This window comes from Dipodomys spectabilis, unplaced genomic scaffold (genome assembly GCF_019054845.1).
Source record: "Dipodomys spectabilis isolate Male_0828 unplaced genomic scaffold, ASM1905484v1 ptg000506l, whole genome shotgun sequence".
In the NCBI taxonomy this organism is placed as follows: Eukaryota; Metazoa; Chordata; class Mammalia; order Rodentia; family Heteromyidae; genus Dipodomys; species Dipodomys spectabilis.
In genome coordinates, this window is record NW_024871183.1 from 250,950 (window position 1) to 274,136 (window position 23,187).

The 23,187-nt window shown below is 35.9% G+C and overlaps 1 protein-coding gene across 6 annotated transcripts in view; it reads right to left on the bottom strand.

The window, feature by feature from the left end:
- Fxr1 (FMR1 autosomal homolog 1) overlaps positions 1 to 23,187 on the bottom strand; it is a 61,074-nt gene that overhangs the window by 29,020 nt on the left and 8,867 nt on the right. For all 6 annotated transcript variants that reach the window (XM_042669836.1, XM_042669830.1, XM_042669835.1 and 3 more), the window contains exons 2-7: positions 11,469 to 11,521; positions 9,781 to 9,874; positions 4,387 to 4,458; positions 3,552 to 3,700; positions 3,267 to 3,360; positions 2,311 to 2,427 (exon numbers count right to left, since the gene is read on the bottom strand). In XM_042669836.1, the coding sequence (XP_042525770.1) occupies positions 2,311 to 2,427; positions 3,267 to 3,360; positions 3,552 to 3,700; positions 4,387 to 4,458; positions 9,781 to 9,874; positions 11,469 to 11,521 (579 nt within the window). The remainder of the gene's footprint in view (positions 1 to 2,310; positions 2,428 to 3,266; positions 3,361 to 3,551; positions 3,701 to 4,386; positions 4,459 to 9,780; positions 9,875 to 11,468; positions 11,522 to 23,187) is intronic.

Here is a 23,187-nt window from a genome sequence, read left to right on the forward strand (position 1 = left end):
CAATGTGAAAAGTACAAGTTGACCAAGAATACAATAAAAACAATGCTGGGGCTGGGAAGTTGGCTCAGTGGTTGAGTGCTTGCCTTGCATGCATGAGGCCCTGGGTTCAATTCCTCAGCACCACATAAGCAGAAAAAGCCAAAAGTGGCGCTGTGGCTCAAGTAGTAGAGGGCTAGCCTTGAGTTGAAGAGCTGAGGGGTAATGGCCAGGCCTAGAGTTTAGGACTCATGACCAACAAAAAAAAAAAACCCACACCACAAAAAAAAACCCACAATGCTGCATGTGACAGCACGAGCCTGCCATTATGGTATTATCTACAAGTATATTTTACGAAAACCAGCTCATCTCTATAATTCTGAATAATTGAAGTTACAAAGAATATTTATTAAATGAAAATAGGACTATGATACTGTTATCATCTACAAGTCTTATTTTTGTCTTCTGCTTCAATGGGATCTTAGACTAGTCCACAAAATGGATAAAAATGGGATAAAAGGACGGTCAAGTAGAGCAAAATCCAGCCGTGGAGTAGCAGGATTTTGATTTTGAGTTCTAGACCAGTCTGGACTAGGGTACCTGAGAAGTATCAAGAGAATGTAAAATCCATTAACATCAATGAAATGCACATTTAAAAATTTTTAAGTTCCTGGGGCTTGAATTCAAGGCCTGTCCCTAAACTCTTTGTGTTCAAAGCTAGTAGGTACCACTTTGCGCCACAGCTCCACTTTCAGCTTTTTGGTAATTAAGAGACAGGATCTCACACTTTCCTGCCTGGGCTGGCTTCACATACCATCCTCAGATCTCAGCCTTCTGAGAGAAAAAACAAAACCTAAGTGAAAAAGTCCAAAATTCAGGGTTGGGAATGTGGCTTAGTGGTAGAGTGCTTAGCTACCATGCAGGAAGCCATGGGTTCAATTCCTCAGTACCACATAAACAGAAAAAAAAGCCAGAAGTGGCGCTGGGTTCAAGTGGTAAGAGTGCTAGCATTGAGCAAAAGAAGCTCAGGGACAATGTGCAGCCTCTGAGTTCAAGCCCCAGGACCAGCTCAAAAAAAATAAATAATAGAAAAATTAATAAAGTCCAAAATTCATTCACCTACGGGATAAATAAAATCTTTCTGGTATAAAATGAAAAGGAAAATAAAATACTGGTTAATTAATTCAGTGCATTTAATTCCTGGTCACACAATAATTCTAAAACAGCATTACGGGAATTACACACCCAGTATTCTAATACAATCATTCTTGTTTTAGAATTCATTCATATATCCTTAATATTTCCTAAGGATAAAGAGAACTCAATTTTTCCAGATAAAAGTAGTGTGTATGTGAATATTATATTCAGCTCGGATGGTGAGGAAAGAGAAGAACAAGTACATTAATAGAGTGGTAGTGGAAAGGAAAATATAGAATCTTAAGACAGAAGAACTGGTCAGGGCAGGAAAGTCCTTGAGACTATTTATTTCCAATTAACTATCAAAAGGCCAGAAGTGGAGCCATGACTGAAGAGGGAAAGCATCAGTCTTGAGCATAAAAAGCTATTTGACAACAATGCCCAAGCCCTGAGTTCAAATTCCAATTCTGACACACATATACAATAGACAGGAGAAGAAATGGCAAGGCATATTTAAAAAATACAGCATGTGATTTATTTTCCACTCCCAGACCTCATCAACTTTGAACAAACAGCAATATAGAAGAGTTGCTACAGTGAACTGATTTTGTGGTAGGAAATATAGTGGGTTAATTAAAAAAAAAAAAAAGCAACAATGTAGCAAAATAATCTCACTATTGTTAGTTCTAAATTCTTTGGCTCTGTCATCTAATCCCTAACATGGAAATTCAAGAGGCATTTAACAAAAGAAAAGCCATGTTTGATAAAGTAAAATAGATGCCAGGCACAGTGTACCAACTACTCAGGATACAAAGAGATGGAGGACTGTGGTTCAAGTCCAGCACAGACAAAAGGTATCAGGACTCAAATCAACAATTAAGTTGGGGTATGATGATGTACCAGTGTAATTCAGCTATATGGGATGCATAAATAATAGAAAGACTGGATTCCAAGGTGGCCTGGGCAAAAATAAAATCTGAAAAATAACTAAAAGCAAAAATTTAAGTAGAAATATAAAAATAGAAATAAAAATAGGTACACAGAATAACCAGTTCTCCTTCTAAGAACTTCAGATAATAAGCATTAAACATGTCCTACCTAGTTGGTCTTAACAGTCAAGTTAACCCACCAAACAAAAATATACTTTTGATAGTAAATGGGACAAACAATAAAGTTTTCATAAATAAAACCACTTACTTCTAAATGCTTAGTGGCCTCTTCATTTCTGGACATAAGCATCAACTTTGTACGAATACTTCGCAAATGCATGTCGCTCAAGATATTAACTCTCTTCACAGTTGCTTCACTAGCAGACTATACACAAAGATGTGAATCACTCAAAAGTTCAATCATCATTTTTCAAGATTTACACACAAACATGCTCCTTCTACAGGAATGCTCAATGACTATCATATACTATATATGGCTTTCTCTTTAGCTAACACTCATTCATTCTAAAGTAATCTTACTTTCCTTGCTGAACTCCTACATTATATCTGCTATTCAGAGGATGTACAGTGGGAAGGTAGGAGAAGCTAGGATCCCTACACTAAATGTTAATGTAATGTTAATGTCATACTAATAACTTTCTCATTACTCCAGAAAAGATAAAAAATTAGTCTGGTTAACAGAAATGTCTATGTATTTAAAGAGTTAAATTTCAAAAAATATTTGGAAGAGTGATAGAGAAGGGTGAACCTAATCAAAGTATATCCTATACATGCATATAAATTTAACTCTCTTATACAACTAAACGATGCTAAAAAATGTAAACAGCTGGGGCTGGGAAGGTAGCTCAGTGGTAGAGCGCTTGCCTTGCATGCATGAGGCCCTGGGTTCAATTCCTCAGCACCACATAAGCAAAAAGAAAAAAGCTGGAAGTGGCGCTATGGCTCAAGTGGTAGAGCGCTAGTCTTGAGCTAAAGAGCTGAGGGACAGCGCCCAGGCCCAGAGTTCAGGCCCCACAACCGGACCAAAAAATAAAAAAAAAGAAAAGAAAAAAATGTAAACAACTAAAAAGTTAAACCTACAAAATATTTTCACTAATAACTCACTAGTAAATTCACTATTAAGTTCTTACCTTTTAAAGTATGTAGTTATGAACTCTATGCAACAGCTATTAAAGGCTACCTTAAAATATAGTGTTATCTTACCAGTATCATTAACTGCGTGGTTTCTGGGTGGTAAAAAATTCTGCATGCTCCTACTGCTTTCTTAAAATCTTTATGTGCATTTTCATTAGCACACCTAGAGAGAAATTAATTCAATGTAAAAATTCAACAACAATAAACTTAGGGAATGTTTATAATGCAAATTTAGTACATCTTGTCATCGTTATTTATTTAAAATTTTTCCTATCAGATGACTTTGTGACTGGTTTGGGAAAAAAATTGTTTTGTAACACATTAAATTCATAATCCAAGAGTAAAATTACTCACGCTTCTCTCAAATCTTCAGGAACATCCACTGTGCATTTAAAGAAGGTATTTTTTTTGACAGTTTTATTTTGGTTGACAGGCCGAAGTCGTTCAAATGTGACTATTTCATTGTAAGTGGCATCACAAGCAGCATATTCAATGACATAAAACTGAAAGACATGAAAGTACTTTTAAAATCCCAACAAAACTAAAGAACTTGAGATGAAGTCATTACCCTGCTCAGTTTAATCAGCAGAACCCATGTCCTATGACACAAATACTAAGCACAGGTTAATTATAGCAAACTAATTTGACACAACTAGACTATTATTACAAGCATAAACATTGGTGAATTTCACATACTTGAGGTATATACCTCAGGGGAAAACAGCTTTGGTGTTTGCCAATGTAACACAAGAAGAAAAAAGTAATAGTGCATAATAATTTTTTTTATTAAGTAGTTGTACAAAGAGCCTTTAAAGTCAGGTTATAATACATCACCTTGATCAATTTGATCAAGGTCACCCCTTTCATTGTTCTTCTCCATCCCTACCCTCAAGTTACATGGTTCAATTTTACATGATGTACACGAAATACAAGACTCCATTTGCTCACCCTCCCTCCATTTGTCATCATCTGTCATCCCCCCCTGCCCTGGCCAGTGTCTCCCTGCAACATGTTTCTGCTTCCCGGTATTCACTTTTCGTTTCTACTTCCTGGTATTCATTTTATTAAACAAAATAGCCCATAATAATTTCTTTAATGTTTGAAGTAGGCTTTTAGAAATGAGTTAACATTTACAGAAATCAAGATTTGAGTTATTTTCTTGATACAGTAATTCTCAAAAATCACTTACTTCTCCTTTCATCATTCGAACTTTAGCTAACCACCATCCACATGGTTCTTGGTCATTTGCTCTTGAGTATACCTGAGCAGGAAAAAATTATCAATTCATGTCAAATGATTTTAACCTAACAAATGACTTATTATAAATGTCTTATCAAATTCAACAATCAAAAATGTGCCTAAAATTGAAGTTCAAATGGTAGAGGACTTAACACAGTAAGTCAGAGGCCCTGAGTTCAATACTCAGCACCATAAATGAGGAGAGCAGAAAGAGGAGAAAAGGGGAAAAAGAGAATGGTGAGAAAGTGGGGTAGGGGGGTGTGGAGAGAAGAAGGGGGAGAAAGATGGGAGAAAGGGAGGGGCCTATTATTGAAACTGACAAACTAAATGCACTTTAATAAATTAACAGTACTGAACTTCTATTACTTAAAAATAAGAATGAACACTTTTTTGGGTAATTTGGCTTCTTGGAAATGTAATTCCAAATTGATGAAGGTTTACTAAAACATTTCTAAAGAAACACTTGTTAAAGAAACATTTGTTAAAAGGCAGTCTTATATAACATGTCCTTCAGCTCTGTTCAATAATTCAAAAGAATTATTTTCAGAAGACAACTCAACGTTGAAATCACTTTCAGGAAATAACAACACTTCTGCTAAAGAAACCAACTGAAATTACTACAATACTGTATCTTAATATATTTTCAAAACATGAAAGCAAGTAGCAGGAGGAAAACAACGAAGTATTCTCACAAAAAAACAATCTTGAATAAAGGAAGTAAGACTGCACAGGGTGTCTAGAGAAATCAACTACTGATTGGTAAGAGTTATGTAAGGAACATTTGTAAACAAAGTTTTGAGAAGCTCTAAGATCACTTCACAAACATTTTGGAAGTGGGTAGATATACTTAATTATAAATGAGTGAGCCAAAATCTAGCAATCAAATTAGAAAAGGGCTATGAGAAAAAAAAACACAGATACAAGTGTAACAGTCAGGATCCAGTGCAATCAATTTTAGAATCTGAATTTCTAAGCAAATGTTCCTCTTCAGTATTTCATGTTTATTCTTTCCTAGAGGTCTCAACATGAAAATTATTTTCTATTGGAATAAAATTTATTCTGTCACACTGCAATATGCATACACTGAACCCTTTAAAACAATCCTAGGGTAGAATTGAATTATCTTATTTTGTCTACATCTATTTATTTAGTTAGCTGTTTTGGCTGCTCAGGGGTGCTAAGCTCTACCAAGCTACATCTCATTGGTTCATTTTTTGTGTTTTTTTTTTTAAAGTGTAGGGTTTAAATTCAGGGGACAGCTTGCTAAGCAGGTACTCTACTCCTAAGCCACACCTTCAGCTAAACATTTTTAAAGACTTAAGGAAACAGAAGAATGATGGCGTCAAGTATAAGCATATCACACAAAAAAAGCCTGCAACATCCTGCAGTTTCCTTAAATCATAACTTGAGTTGGCTACTTTGGGTTATTTTTGAATAGTAAAATATCTGGAATACTTAACTATTCTCCTATAATAAAAAAAGATACAGAGAGTATTTTACAATTATTAGGAGAATTAGAGAAGCCAAAAAGACAGCAGCTGTCTAGATTCTACTGGTATCTTAAGACTACAAAATCCTCAGGTGACATTCTGGATTAATGCTCTCAATGTATTCCTAAGAAGAAAAGTTAAGATGATAGCCTTATTCAGTTAATCACTCAATAAGAAACTCCTAAAATTCTCTGACAAAGACCCAGTAATATCCTATTTTTTTTACAAGGATGACAGTATTCTTTCATTTTTTAATGTATTTGCGCACCAAAATTTACTTGCTACATCAGGGATGGGGAATGTCCAGCTCAATGGATATAAAGGCCTATGAAATCGTTTTGTACATAAGACAAAACAGACACATGTCAGATATATATGATATGTGGCCTGTAAGTGATTTTACAAATATTCAAATGGCTCTCAGGAAAAAAAAAAGATTCCCTACTCCTGATCTACATGGAAAAATGCCAAATGCAGTATGCAAAGATGAATAGAAAAAGATGGTAAACAAAAAATTTTCAATGGGTTAGTCATGTCAAATTGATGGAATATCAAACTGCTGAATTTCTAAAACAAAAATTGCTAGAGGGAAGGGGTGACATTGCCAAAAAGAAATGTACTCTACCTGACTTATATAACTGTGACCCCTCTATACATAACCTTTATAATGAAAAAAATTTTAATGGTTATAGTATTAAACCCAGAGATATATAATTTTTTCGAGTAGTACAGTCTGATCTCAGTGTAAGATGATCCACATGTAATGACAATATTTTAGACATATACTTTAAGTAATGGTAAGTGTATGATACACCAAAAGTAATAAACCTTTTCAGAGATACATTTTAAATAAGATTAATATTAATAAGATATATTTTAGAATCATAAATAATAACTGATGGACAGTTAAATTTATAAAACAGTTCCTTTTTTTAAGTTTTTACATCATCAAAACAAGAAAAATACTGAATGAAAGTTGACTTGCTACATTTAAATAATAGGAGCTGGCCACATGGCTGAAGTGGTAGAGCACCTAGTAAGGAAGTATAAGGAACACACTTCAAATCCCAGTGCCAAAAAACAAAAACGCAAAATAAATTAACCCTTAACTAATATCTAGTAACACCTCTTTCAGTGGTAGGTATCTCGAGTCTTGAAACCATCTAAATCATTTTCATATTTACCAAAGGACCTTGATTCATAAACCTTGCTCATAAACAGAGAATAAAAAGTTAATTACAGGCACACACTGGATTTATATAATCCATTCCCGTGGAAGGCAGAGGCAAATAGACACAGTTCAAGGCCAGCCTGGGCTATAATACTGAAACCCTGTCTCCAAAAGGAAAACTACAGGACAAAACAAAAACATAGCACCTACGAAGACCTGGTAGAGCCCTCCTCCCTTTTGGATACCTTTTTTTTCCCTGTAGCACCATTAGCTCTAGTAACAAGTAGATTTGTTGGCCTAAGCACGTTAAAATACCAGAAGTTTTTAATCTAAACACAGTAAGAACAAAAATCAAAACAGAATTGTGTGCTGGTTACCTACACCTGTAATCCTAACTACTCAGAGAAGGCTGAGATCTCAGGATCATTTCAAAGCCAAACTAGGCATGAAAAGTCCATGAGACTCTTATCATCAATGAATCACCACAAAGGTTGAAAGTGCAACTGTAGCTCAAGAGGTAGAGCACTAGCTTTGAGCAAAAGCAGCTCAAGGACAATGTCCAAGCCTGAAGTTCAAGACACAAAGACATACAAAGACACACACTCTCTCTACTCTCTCTCCAAAAACACAATTTACAAGGTGTTTGATGTCACTACTGACCAAGGAAATGAAAGTTAAGCAGACAAAGCGTTTCCAACAAGCAAAACTGATACCAGGCTGAGATGGTTCTTTTTGATAGTATCAAAATCTTAAATATCAAGCTCAGCACCAGCGGCTCACACTTGTAATCCTAGCTATTCAGGAGGCTTAGATCCAAGAATAGTAGTTCAGAGCTAGCCTAGATAAGAAAGTTCATCAGACTCTCATCTCCAATTATCTACCAAAAAAGCTGAAAGAAGTTATGGATCAAGTGGTAGAGTGCTAGCCTAGAGCACAAATGCTCAGGGCAGTGTTCAGACCCTGAGTTCAAGCCCAAGTACAGAAACTTAAAAAAAAAAAAAAAAAAAAAACTTGACTATGAATTTGATTCAACAATGGAACTCTTTAAGATCTATACTTCCAGAAGATTTACAAAAGAACCTTAGTTGATGTTATTTTTGGCAATAGCAAAAAGTCTACTAATTATAGCCTTTTAATTATGATACATACCAATATACTACTAAAAAATGTTGCTGCCCTGCCCACCAAAGGAATGCACTGCTGGTACAAAACTTAAAACTTTTTTCTTCAATCTTCAAAAGTAAAATATATTTTTAATTCATGATAATAATTCACAAAACCAAAGACAGCTTAACATTTTTAGGGCTAAATCATAAAGCAAAGTGAAATACAATAACCTAGGATTATTTATTTCTGAATAATGAAATTTCTAACATGAATATTTTGTTCACAGTTGGGTAAACAGGCCAGAGATAAGGCTTGTTCCTTCCTGGATCAAAGACAGAGGAAAACATATTCTCAGCACCCCACCTCAAAGGCTAATTTTTGCTTCCTGATGCGCTAGAGGCTCATACCTATAATCCTAGCTACTCAGGAGACTGAGATCTGAGGATTGTGGTCTAAGTCAGCTCACGCAAAATAATCTGTCAGACTCTTACCTCCAATTAACCAGCAAAAAACCCAAAAGTGGTACTATGGCTCAAATGGCAGAGGATTAGTCTTGAGCAAAAAAAGTTAAGGACAGTGACCAGATGCTGAGTTCAAGCCCCAGGACCAATAGAAAAAAAGAAAATTTATCATGAAAAAAAAAAAAAAAAAGAATTGTATTAGACATGGTATGGTGGTAGAGATGTGTAATCCCAGCACCCAGGAGGCAGTCAGAAAGATCTTAAGTTCAAGACCAGCCTGACCTACATAGTGTGACTGTTAATGACCACTGAAGATCAATGGGGGTGGATATTTTCCATTGCCTACACACACACAAACATATATATACATTTGCCTATGCATACACACAAGCTTAAAATGTTAAGAATTGGAGAGAAAATCATTTCATCAGTTATAAATTCTCCAATTCCTCCAGTTTCCCTATCCAATCCCATAGAAAATAGGCACAAGTGAGACTTAAAAACCTCTTAGTTACTACCAAGCAACTTCCTGTGAGAAATATTCAGTACTGGATTGAAAGTATGGCTCAAGACAGGGTACTAGCCTAGCCTCACTTTTTGCTGATTATTTTGGAGATGGAATCTTAAGGACTTTTCTGTACATGAAGGCTTAAAATCAGTCCCTCAGATTTCTCGGACTCCTGAGACCAGGATGATAGGTGTTAACCATAGGTGCCCAGCCCACATTTTTATATATAATCTGTACTGATAATTACCAAAATTTTAAGATATTGAAGCAAAAATCACTAATTAGCAAAAAAGAATAGGACTAATATCACAAAGTTTTGGGCTAGTCTTTAGAAATCAACTCAAATTCACTATTATCCTTAATGTTAAAATTATTTTCATCTTACTGATAAACTTCATTACAGTTCACAAGGCTAAAATATACTTCTGAAACATGAATCCAGTTCTGACTTCCAATCTCAGACACTGCTGTATTACACATCTATTGCCAATAGAAAGAATAGAGAAAAGGAATTCCATTTTCTATCATCTAAACAAATTTTCCAACAACAACATTTAAAACCAAAAAATAGGAACATGAAAAATAAACCATGAACACAAACACATACCTCTACTTCATCTCCTTCACTAATTTCTTTTTTTATATCAGGTGGTGGTGGTAATCTAACTTCATTAAATGGAACCTGGCGTTCTGGCTGCCAACTGAAGGATTAAAAAAAAGAATGAATTTATTTAACAATCTCTAATACAGAAGGTATGATTATTATTATATTATTTCTGCTTAGAGTCATGATATATACATTATACTGCAAAGGAAACAGGATAAATTCAGTGATGACTTATGTACACCATAACAAAATAATGTAACATTTTCAGCTGCCAAATAAAAATGGTATGATCAACATATTTCAAGTACAATTATACGACTTGTCACAAAAGCAACACAGCTTATATTCTAAACAATAAAAACTGTAATTCTAGCATACATATGCATTTACAGTAGTAAAAAAAAATTAGCAGTTTGGGCTGGAAACTGAATATGTATCAACTAATTACCCATGAGCTCAAAAGAAGCTTAGTGCTTAACATACTTGCAAAATCCAGACTTCAACCATGAGCATCAAATTATGAATGTATGTATGTGTACATGTATATGTTATCAGAACCTAGAAAAGTTTACTTTCAGATTAGTGTAGCAACTGTAACTATAGTAAAGTACTAATCTGGTTGTTGCTTGACAGTTTTTATTGTGTAAGATGAACTTAGAAAGTTGTAAGTTTGGGACATATATAAATGTTAATATCTACCAATAGCAGGTTGAGCAGAAGCCGACAGGAAAAAGATTTTAGTTGCTTTCTTTTCAACATTTCTATTTATATAGCAGGTACTCAAAGACAAATCATCTAGACACTAACTTCTACATGAAATAGCTGTGAGGAAGTTCTTTTCAGGCAGCTCAGAAGTTAAAGTTGAACAGTTCTTAGTGTTAGACCTCCAACTGAAAATAACAATGCTTCCTAACCAAGTAGACTATCTACTCCTAATACTATCTATAAAATATTCTTACAAATATCAAGCAAATAAAAATGACCGAATACTTTAGTTTCACTACAAAAAGCCATCTAAGAAGCCTTCTACAATAGCATCTTAACATTTAGCACTCTTAAAAATTGGGCTCAGGGGCTGGGAAAGTGGCTCAGTGGTAGAGTGCTTGCCTTGCATGCCTGAGGCCCTGGGTTCTATTTCTCAGCACCACATAAGCAAAAAGAAAAAAGCCGGAAGTGGCGCTGTGGCTCAAGTGGTAGAGCGCTAGCCTTGAGCTGAAGAGCTCAGGGACAGTGCCCAGGCCCAGAGTTCAGGCCCCACGACTGGACCCAAAAAAACAAACAAACAAAAATTGGGCTCAATGTGCTAGAGGGATGGCTCAAGCAATAAAGTGCCTGCCTAGCCAGCATTAAGTCTTGAGCCTGGCACTGTTGATATGGAACAAGGGAAAGACAAGGAGGGAAAGGAGATTTTGGAGGAGGGTGGGAGAGAAAGAGGCACATTATATGCCATCTATTTCTGCAAAAACATTTACTGAATCATATATTTTGGCTAAGGGACAAGAAAAATACAAATTGTGGCAAACAGCAAAGGTCATCAAAACTGACTGACTTGAACTCATAAGATGAATCAACTACACAAAGCACTTGGACTCAAAAAAAATCAGTTCCCCACTGACAATAGGAATATTCAAAAACAAACATCTTGGCATTACCAAACTTGAAAATTAAGATGTCAAGTAACAACTTACTTATTTTCAAAAACAACTGTGAGGGAGTCTTCATGAACATCTTTGATAAATCCCTACATAAAAGAAAAAAGTTATTAAAAACTGTTATCAATACTAGCAAATTCTATACAACTCTAAAAATCTGTAATAAGGATATAAAGACAATGTATAATACTAAAAGAATACAGGGGCTTAGAATTAGACTGGAGTTTACTTTTTCTTTGTGCTCATAATGGGCTTAATTTAACTCTGGGTCTCCCACTCTCTTCAGCTTTTTCACTCAAGGCTGGCACACTACCAGTTGAACCTCACTTCTACTTCTGGCTTTTTGCTGGTTAAAGATACAGTCTCTCAGGGACTTTTCTGCCCGAGATAGCGTTGAATTCTGATCCTCAGATCTCAGCCTCCTGAGTAATTATCATTGCAGGCATAAGCCACTGGTGTTTCTTTTTTGTTGTTTGTTTTTCAAACTCAGGGCCTTTGGCATGCTTAGCAAGCACTCTTCTACCTGGGATATACCTCCTAGTGAAAGTTTGATTTCCATCAGCTTGTGAGATGTATGGCCTTTCAATTTATGAACCACTGTGAAATATCTATAAGGAAATTGGCAAATTAACAACATAAAAACCTGTATATCCTTGATCACAGGTAGTATTAGCTAAAAGAGACAATATTTACAACTGTGATTAAGAGCCAAATATCTAGAACCTGACTGCCAGAACTCACAACCCAACTCTATTACTTGTATATTCTTGACAACAGTTTTAATGTGATGAATTGTCTCTTATCTTATAAAACTGAAAAATGAAAGCCGGGTGCCAGTGGCTCACACCTGTAATCCTAGCTACTCAGGAAGCTGAGATCTGAGGATCACAGTTGAAAGCCAGTCCAGGCAGGAAAGTCCGTGAGACTCTTATCTCCAATAACCCACTCAGAAAACTGGAAGTGGCGTACTGGCTCAAGTGGTAGAGCACTAGCCTTGAGCCTTGAGCTGAAGGACAGCATTCAGGCCTAGAGTTCAAGCCCAATGACCAACAACAATAACAAAAAAAAAAAAACACCAAAAAACTGAAAAATAAGATATTTAGCACAATAACAGAGTAAGAACTCAAATTTTATGTTACAAATATTAAATTATAGCTCAACTTTAGAAAAATATGACTTTTTTGAAAGGTACAATCCTTACCATTACCTTAATATAATTTTCCTACTTCTTTTACCTCTTCCCTTAGAAAAATACTGGGTCAGCTGGACAGCTCACATCTGTAATCCTAACTTCTCAGAAGGCTGAGATCTGACTGAGGATCATGGTTCAAAGCCAGCCTGAGCAGAAAAGCCCATGGGACTTCTCTCCACTTAACCACAAAAAGGGGTTAGGGGCAAATGTGGAGCTGTGGCTCAAGTAGTGAAGCACTAGCCTTGAATGAGAAAGCTCAGACCCTAAGTTCAAACCTCATTGATTCCTTCCTCACTCCCAAAACTTAACTGGGCTAAGCAGGGCACTACTGACTCCTGCCTTTAATCTTAGCTATTCAGGAGGCTGAGATATGAGGGTTCAAAGCCAGGCTGGGAAAATTGGATAACCACATGCAGAACACTAAAACTGAATCTGAATTAATCACCCTGCACCAGTATCAAGTCAAAATGCATCGAAGATCTCAACGTAAGACCTGAAACCATGAAATCACTACAAGAAGGTGTAAAGAAACATTAGGACTCCTTGGTACAAGGCAAAAACTTTCTAAGACAGAGAAACACAGCATAAATATGATTAGATTAAACTAAAAAAATTTTGCACAACCAAGGACAGTTAAGCTAAAAAGACAACCGAAACCTTCAGAATGGGAAAAGATTTTTGCCACCTATATATCACACAATGGCCTAATGACCAGAATGACAGCCAATAGACTAGGAGAAAATCATCACTAGCAAAACATCTGACAAAGGTCTAATAGACAAAATACACAAGGAACTTTAAAACTAGTAAACCAATGAATGAATGAGCAAAGACGCTTTAAAAGATTTCTCAAAAGAAAGGCAAATAAGACACATGAGGAACTACTGAACATCCCTGACCATTAAGGAAATGCAAATCAAAACAACTGGCCACCATCAAGGACTCACACAACAAATACTAGCAGAGCTGTGGGGAACTACACCGTTATTGGGAATGTAAACTAGTACAACCATTCTGGAAGGAGGTATGGGGGTTCTTCAAAAAATTACACATGTAACTTTACTACGGACCCAGTCATACCATTCTTGGGGATCTACCTAGAACATTACAAGTCAGGATATGGTAAAGACCTTACATATCCACGTTCACTGCTATACTACTCACAACAGCCAAGTTGTAGAAACAGCCCAGATGCCCTACAAGTGAGTGGATTAATAAAATGTAGTATATACACACAAAAAGATTGTACCCATCCATTAAAAAGATTATGTCATTTGCAGAGAAATGGATGGACCTTGAACAAATGCTAAGCCAAGATCAGAGAGACAAACAGAATGTTTTCTCTCATATGTGGAAGCTACATCTAAAATTAACTGGACCTGATAACCTAACAGTACTCTAGACATTCACACACAAATTGTCAGACTTATAGGAGGTTACCCTCAGAGGAAAAACAACAAAAGGTGTAATTTCTCTAAACACTTAAAATACTACTTATTGAAACAAACTGCAGGAAATGGAAACATGGGTTTTGGTTGTGAGACTGTTTTTGTTTGGGGATTTTTAGAAAGCATTTTTAGAAAGTAAGCATTCATGCTATTCAGTATACACTATGTGGAAAATGATCTATGTAATCTGTGGGTATGGATGGGAGGAGGAAACTGGAGGAAAGGTGTGCTTTTTCAAAAAATAAAATGTACTCATTACTTGACTTATGAAAAGGAGCCCCTCTGTACAACATCTTATAATAATAAAATTATTTTTAATACTAATTTCTACCTGTGACTGGCTATTTTTCATCATATGAGCTTTTACTTGGGTTTACTGATTTGCCTTTAACAGAAGTAGATACTGAAATACGAGTTCAATGAGAATGAAATTACAATTTACTTTTACAAACATACAAAAATAAACCCTCGGGGAGGGAAAGGGAAAAAACAAAATGTTTAAATAGGGATACAGGTTGACCAACTCTAACAATGAGATGTACAAGACACTATTTAGGCGAGGGGGATAGTTGTGGAGGTGGGAGGGAAGGGATGGGAGGGGGAAAAACAAAGAAAGAGGCAACAATGCTTGATAAGAAATGTACTCATTACCTAGCTCTTATAACTGTAAACCCTCTGTACAGTATTTTCACAATAAAAAACTTATTTAAAAAAAAATAAACCCTCAAAGAATCAACAACCCATTTACTAAATGGGCAAACAAGCTAAATGGACTTCTCAAAAATAGTAGAAATGGCAAACAGATCTAAAGAAATGCTGAACATTTCTGGCCACAGGAAAAGAAATGCAAATCAAAGCAACACAGATTCCATCTCACCCCAGTTAGAATGACCATCATCAAAAATACAAACATTGGCAGGAAGGTTGCTCTGGTATAGGGCTTGCCTAACTAGCATTCATGAAGCCCCAGGTTCAACACCTCACAACCACATAAACAGAAAATATCAGAAGTGGCACTGTGGCTCAAATGGAAGTATGCTAGAGGCTTGAGGAAAAAGATGATCAAGGACAGTGCCCAATGACTGGCAAAAACAAAAAAACAGAAAACAAAAATGACCACTAACAGATGCTGGTGTGGATATGGATGGCAAAAAGGAGTCCTAGCTCACTATTTGTGGGAATGTAAACTTGTTTAACCACTCTGGAAAGCAGTATGGAGTTTTCTCAAAAAGCTAAACAAATATGATCCAGCATTCTTGGGCATTTACCCAAAAAATTATAATGGGATAAATATTAAGGCTACCTGCACAGCCATGTTCATTACAGCACTATTCGCTATAATAACTGAAGTATGGAATCAGCTCAGATGTCCCTCTAGGGGACATGAAGGAATGGATCAAGAAAATGTGGTGTAGATATAACACAATGAAATTTTACTCATGTTAAGAAAGAATGGTATTGCAACATTTGCAAAGAAACAGAAGGATCTGGAAAAAAAAAATTTTAAGTCAGGACCAGAAAGACAAAGAATATGATCATTTTAGTTTCCACATATGAGAGAAAACAACTCAAATATATAGCTGGGCACCTAGCTACTCAGGAGGCTGAGATCTAAGGATCACAGTTCAAAGCCAGCCCAGGCAGCAAAGTCCATGAGGCTCTTATTCCAATAAACCACTAGGGAAACTGGAAGTGGTGCTATGGGGCTCAAGTGGTAAGCATAAACTCTTTTGTTAAATGGAAACCTTTGTACACTGCTTTAAAAAGAAAAAAAAAGTAAAAACAAAAAGATTGAAAGCCAGCCTAGGTAGACAAATCCAAGAGATTCCTATTTCTAAGTAATGAGCAAAAAGCTGAAAGTTGATGTGTGGCTCAAGTGGTAGAATGCCAGGCATGGGCAAAAATGCTAAGCAATGGCATGAAGCTCTGATTTCATACCCCAATACTAGCTCAAATAAAATAACAACAATAAAGATTACTATGTTGCCTCAAAACCATAGGTGGAGTATAAATTGGTTCTCAATAAACTCGCTGGTCATTTTTCTAACCTTAAATTTTAAAATTAGTTTACTTCCTTTGACTAAACAATCTCTTTTCCCAAATGCAGACAATATAGGAAAAGATGCTCAGAACCAAATTCCAATTTGACTTAGAACCATCTCCTTTTTCTCAACTTCCAAATCTACTTAGTCTAGTATGGGTCAGGTTACACCTTCACCCAGAGTGAGTTTTCTTAAGAGATCCATCTCTCCTTTTCTGGTCAAAGCTCTTCAGGGATTCTAGGTTCTCAAAGATCTTTGTGCAACTAAACAACCTGTGTCCCATGTATATCAATAAATGTGGCTGGTTAACACTTTAAAAGAAATTAAATTTACCTTCCTTTGATCAAAATTGCTAAAAAAAAAAAAATAATAAGACCTGACATACTTACTAGAGGACAAACTACAATAAACCTTTTTATAAAATATTTTTAATTAGGGATAAAAAGTAGGATAGAAATTATTTATTCAAAATCTTTACCTATCACTATGTAATGTTGGGTGAGCAGTCCTTGAAACTTGTGTAACTGTAATTCACACTAAACAAAGAAAAGGAAACTTATTAAAAAAAAAAAAGACAGCCGATGCTGGTGGCTCATGCCTGCAATCCTAGCTACTCAAGAGGCTGGAGATCTGAGGATCATAGTTCAAAGCCAGCCGTGGGCAGCAAAGTTTGTGAAACTCTTTTCTCCAATAAACTATTCAGAAAAAGCTGGACATGAGACTGTGGCTCAAGTGGTAGAGCCTTGAGGACAGAGTGGCTCAGAGACACAGCCCAGGGCCTCAGTTCAAACCTCAATACCTAAAGGGGGGGGGGGGGGGGGAGAGAAGAAGACAAATCACAGTTCGAAGCCAGCAGAAAAGCTGTGGCTCAAAGTAGTATGCTAGCTTTGAGCTAGAGCTCAGAGAAAGCGCCTGGGCCAGAGTTCAAGCCCCACAACAGACAAAAAGAAAAAGAAAAAAGAATAAAAAGATTTATTTCTATCAGAACCACAAATCCTTCACTTTCTCAAATACTTATACACATGTGAAATACTAGATAATTAGCAGATGTACATATCAAAAATATGTACATAATACCTGGTCAAAAAAGTCACTCCTTCCAAAAAAAAAAAAAAAAGAAAGAAAAACATTAAAAACTAAAGGGAAGCTAAGACTTTACTATAAAACCCAAGAGGAGAAAAATAGAGAACAGACAAGACTGCAGCAAAATTTGTAATTTTGCAAAGCAGTCTTAAAAATACACATGCACACACTATTCTATAGTAATCCTAATAGTATTACCATTCTACTATTACGTAAGCAAATTCAACTACCAAAAAATTGGCAGTGAAAACTGGAAAACAAGTAGTTCAGTATAACCCTAGAAAAAGTCTTAGAGGAGAGGTTAACAGTTGGATTGTCACTGATTTAATTTAAATATTATTGTAAAGGTGATGTACAAGGGATTACAGTTACATAAGGTAATGAATACATTTCTTTTTGAACAGTGTTATCTGCTCCCTCATTTTCTCCCACTCCACTCCCCCCACCTTCATTTGTCATTTATTTTAATAATAAAGTATGGCCAATTGTAGGAATGCAGGTAATTCATAAACCTGAAGCCTCCCAGTTCCTTTTTCCAACCTTTGCTACTCAAATAGTATCTCTGACATATCCCTGGTTCCCTTCTCCAGTTCCAACTGCTTATTTATTATCTCATTTACTTGTATGATATAGAATATATCATCGCATACCTTCATGGAGTCTTAAAAACAAACTTCTCACTACAAGTGCTATATTCCCCATAGTAGACTCCTTCCTTGCAATTCGGAAGACTTTTTTATTCTTTCTACTTAAAAATATAATGTTAAAAGAGCTGCCATTCCAACTTTGGTTATTTAACCAAACATTCTCTAGTAATAACTTCTGTATCCAGTCTGATTTCTAGTATAATGCATATTCATTCATAGCAATCATTTTGGTAAGCACTTTCATAGTTACAAATCCTTCCATATTAGAAAATGGATGGCTGTTTCTCAAATATTAAGTGCAAGACCCTTTCCACTTAATATTTCAGAAAACAGAATTTCCAAGTTGATAAATATGAATCATCACTTATCTGAAGTCAGTAACATTTTCAACTAACTTACTAATTCTTCAAAACCCAACTTTCAGAGTGGGGAAACCACAGCAATTAACACTTCAGTAATAAGCTAGCTGAAACTAGATGCCTAATAAGCCACTAGAAAATTTTGTTCATAAGAAAATCCTTTAATCAAGTACATGCCTTCCACAAACAAAACATTAATGTCAATTATGTTTGGGTATGCACTTTCCACAAACACACAGCCCTAGTTTTTTCATTATGAGATAAATGAGATAAACTATCTATGAAATAGTTTTTCCAGTATGAGATGAGAAAACATACAGCAATATTATAAATTAAATATAAAATTAGGAAAGAGGGAATTTGTAAGAAGTAGCACTTTGAAATACTCTAAACAGAAATTAAAGAAAGAAAATCCTTAGTGATTCAGTAAGGTGGCAAGCTATACAACAATCAATTTGCTTTCTAAACATAATTAGTGGCTAAGAAAATAAAATGGACAAAAGCTTTTCTACTAAATCTTACAAATGGGAAGGTGGCTCAGTGGTAGAATGCTTGCCTTGCATGCATGAGGCCCTGGGTTCGATTCCTCAGCAGCACATAAGCAGAAAAAAGTCAGAAGTGGTCGTGTGGCTGAAGAGCTGAGGGACAGAGCCCAGGCCCAGAGTTCAGGCCCCCAAGACCAATAGAACAGAGAAGAGGAAAGGAAAAAAAGAAAAAGGAAAGGAAAGGAATTCTGTAAAATGGTTAAATCCCTTTGAAAACATTCCCATTAAATTCTTTTGGAACATGATTATTCTAGTCTAGAAAAAATTTCTTTGCTGGAAAAGTAGAACTTTAAATTCATCTATTTGTTTAGGTTGGTTACTGGAAACAGAAATAAAGACCTTAATACTCAGTAAACTACTAAGAATGGTAATTAGGAAGGAAAACAGTTTTAATCTACAAGTTTAGAAGAAAGCCCAAGATAAAAAACCAACTTCTAAAAGAAAAAACAGCTAGCAATAATAATAATAATAATAATAATCTTCCTAAATGGAAGTCAGGAACTATCCCTGGCACTTAACCCACTCCAATCTCAAAAGTTAAATTTATTAAAACATAAGAATGCTGGGCTGGGAAGGTGGCTCAGTGGTAGAGCACTTGCCTTGCATGCTCCAGGCCCTGGGTTCGATTCCTCAGCACCACATAAGCAAAAAGAAAAAAAAGCCGGAAGTGGTGCTGTGGCTCACGTGATAGAGTGCTAGCCTTGAACTGAAGAGCTGAGGGACAGCGCCCAGGCCCAGAGTTCAGGCCCCACGACCGGACCCAAGAAAAAAAAAATAAGAATGCTCATGGTTCAACAAGTAACGATCAGGAATCAAGCCTCTAGCTCACATTGATTCCGTAAATAAGATAGAAACTATCAATCACAACACTGCTTCCTTCAAACTTGACTGGTCAAGTTGTCCTTACAGCATTGAGTCACTCCACCTTCTATCAAAGTTCTACATTTTTCATGGATTAGTGACATCAAATTTAAACAAAATGTAAACATTTTTCTTTCTAGATTTAACAATTTCATTGTATATGTTTGATTCCTTCTCAAACATATTGAAAGCACTTTACCTGATGGCTTAGTTCCTAGAGTACCTTGTGGTAAAATACTGCATTTCTAAAACATAAACTGATTAAATATGCCTCTTAACTAGAAACACTTGGCTTATTTGTGAGATGCTTTTCCCTAACTCTTAATTTCTCCCCTTTCAACACATCAGGCAAAGATTACTGCTGAGAATAAATTTGATTATAAAAGTACAGTTTAAAAAAGAAAAAGTAATGTACCATGTGATTTTTTTGTTTCTTTGTATGTTCCTCCCCCAGGGTATAATGCGTTTTCACTGTATTTAATGTTTGTGCTCTGCATCTTGTATATACACTTCTTTAATTCGGGGAGGAGAAGGGAAAAAAAAATATGCTTAAATAAGGATACAGGTTGACCCATTGTAAGAATGAGATGTAAACAACACTGTGAAAAACAAACATTACAACTGGGTGTGGGGGGGAGTTGTGGAGGTGGGAGGGAAGGAGATGGGAGGGGGAAAACAAAGGAGGAGGCAACAATGCTCAATAGTAAATGTACTCATTACCTTGCTCATGTAACTATAACCCCTCTGTACAGCATTTATACAATAAAAAAAATACAAAAAAAGAAATAGTATAATTTATGTAAAATTCATTACTTCACATTTTTTGCTTTTCATAAACTATAACAATGTATTTAGATATCACTTGTTAATGCTTGATCAATTACATCAGTTTACTTATTTGTCCTTGGCCAGTGTTTGACTTCCCACCCTCAATTCTGAAGATTTAACATCTTCAGATGCTTCTTACAATAAAGCACACCTGCCAGTCAGGATATAAATGTCACTTTTTAACCCTGCTCAAACTGGTTTGCTTGCCCCTACAGATTTGAATATATCCCTTGAGATTTCAGTCAGCAAACCCCTGAAGAATCATTTTAGGAAGGACTGAGGTTTCTTACCAGAAGGCTTTTCTGTTGACACCTTCTGATAAAAATCAAGAAAGCATGGGCTTCCAAACTTACAGAAATTCTTGGAAGAAAATCCTGGAGATAATAGAGGAGAGCTCTTTCAAAGTGTGCTTGCAGCATTAATGCTCTCCATGGCACTAAAGAAAATACATTGAGAAGAAACATCTTAACATGAAGATGTTTTAAAGTGTTATGTATACAAGTGTCTAAAGGTGGGCTGGGAAGGTGGCTCAGTGGTACAGCGCTTGCCTTGCATGCATGAGGCCCTGGGTTTGATTCCTCAGCACCACATAAGCAAAAAGAAAAAAAAGCCGGAAGTGGCGCTGTGGCTCAAGTGGTAGAGCGCTAGCCTTGAGCTGAAGAGCTCAAGGACAGCGCCCAGGCCCAGAGTTCAGGCCCCACGACCGGATCCAAAAAAAAAAAAAAAAAGTGTCTAAAGGTGATCTGTCAAAATGCACGTGAGAATACCAAGACAACCAAGCCTCAAATTAGTGATAATTCTCACGACTGATACCATTTTAGGTACAAAGAAACTGCAAGAGCCTTTAGCTCTCCAAGTCTGAGTAGAAATAATCTATTCCCTGGATTCTAAACTATTTAGATAACTCCATCCATGGCTTACTGATACCTCAAATCAAACTGTTCATCCTGTTAACTGTCATGCTTTGCATCCTATGCATTTAAGAAGCATTTTACAGGATTGGGAGGAGTACTGGGGTTGAAACTTAGGGCCTGCCCTTGAGCCTCACTTCCAGCCATCTATAGAATTTTTCTAATTTAGAAAAATCTTAACAGTCTTTTACAATCAGAGCTTTTAACAGTCCAATGCAGTAAGGCATCCACTGTATGTAATGAATTTACTTCGTTCTCATGTATACAGAACCCTACTTAATATCTCCAAGATCTGGATCATCATCAAGACAACCCGTTTAAAAAAAAAAAAAGTTTCTCAATCTGCAAACCAAAGGATTGATGCCTATTTAAGTTCAGTATTCTTATGCACTCAAAGATATGACAGTAATCTTTAAAGCTATTCCTTTCCCCCCCAAAGAAACTAAAATAAATCTGGAGCTTTTATGTCTATACTACATTTATACTGTCCACACAGGAATAAAACCTGTATCAGAGAAGGAAAAAAGACCTTCATTTAATAAAAACCACTACAACAGAGTGATTTCATTGTTATTTTTAAGGCTCGGATTCACTACTTAGTACATGGCAGGTCAGGTCAATAAAGATCTGAAGCAGTAAACAATAAATAAATAAATAAGGCTCAGGACTGACATAGTGATACATATGCCTGTTATACTAGTTAGCTGAAAGGCAGAGTCAGTGAGGAGCCCTGGAAAAAAATAAACAAGACCTTATCTCACAAAGAAACTAACCTGTAATTCTTTTTTTTTTTTTTTTATGTAACCTGTAATTCTAAACACCCAGGAGGCTGAGAGCTGAGGATCGCGGTTCAAAGCCAGCCCAGGCAGGAAAAGTCTCTTTATCCCCAAGAAACCACAAAACTATAGATCATATGGTAGAAAAAAAAAATCCTCAGAAACTATGCCCAGGCTATAAGTTCAAGCCCCATGACAGGAGGCAGCCCTTTTGTATATCAAATGTCACCCTCTCGTGCCAGGGAGTTATGGATAAGGAGGACAATCAGCACCTGATCCTTACATATACAAAACAGTATTTCAGAGATGGTTTATTCAGAGATGGTTTACTATTTAATGTAAGGTACTACCACAACTGTCTACCTATATATGGAAGAAGAAGTACTAAGTCACCAGATTAATACCTATAATATTTAGAAACCTTAAAAACTGTTAAGTGACAACATAACAAAGACTGGCAAATTAAGGCAATCTGTGGAACAGCATATTCTAAGTCAAACAAACATAAAAATTCCCAAGTGGAATCTGTAAATCAAAGTTACAGTGAACCCTGCTGCTAAAAATAAAAGATTATAAAACCCATTTCTGGCTGAGAACAGGGTAAAAGAATTGCCACTTTTTGAAAAGTCATCTGTTAACATTTGTTAGTTTTTTTAAGTTCCTAAAAATATACAGTTGCTTTCGCCAAATCTATCCCATTTCTTGAAATTATCCAATTGGAAATAGATATGTAGAGTAAGATGAGACAGACACAAGGAGGAAAATGTAGCCATTACTGAAGAGCAACCGAACTTGATATATCCTTAGGAAATATTAAGCAACTAATACAAATTAACTATATTACACATTAAGTTTAAGATAGACAATTTTACTTTTTTATAGAGCATACTAAAAAAAACCCTCACATCTGTGTTAAGAATGTGTCTCCAAATACAACTATGAGCACAGAGCAAAATCTGGCTGGAAACATGGATACATGGTTATAAATAGGGGTTACTTAAAACATAGGGGACAAGATACTGAGTGATAAAGGACAGTCAGGAAAAAAAGATAAGGAACAAAT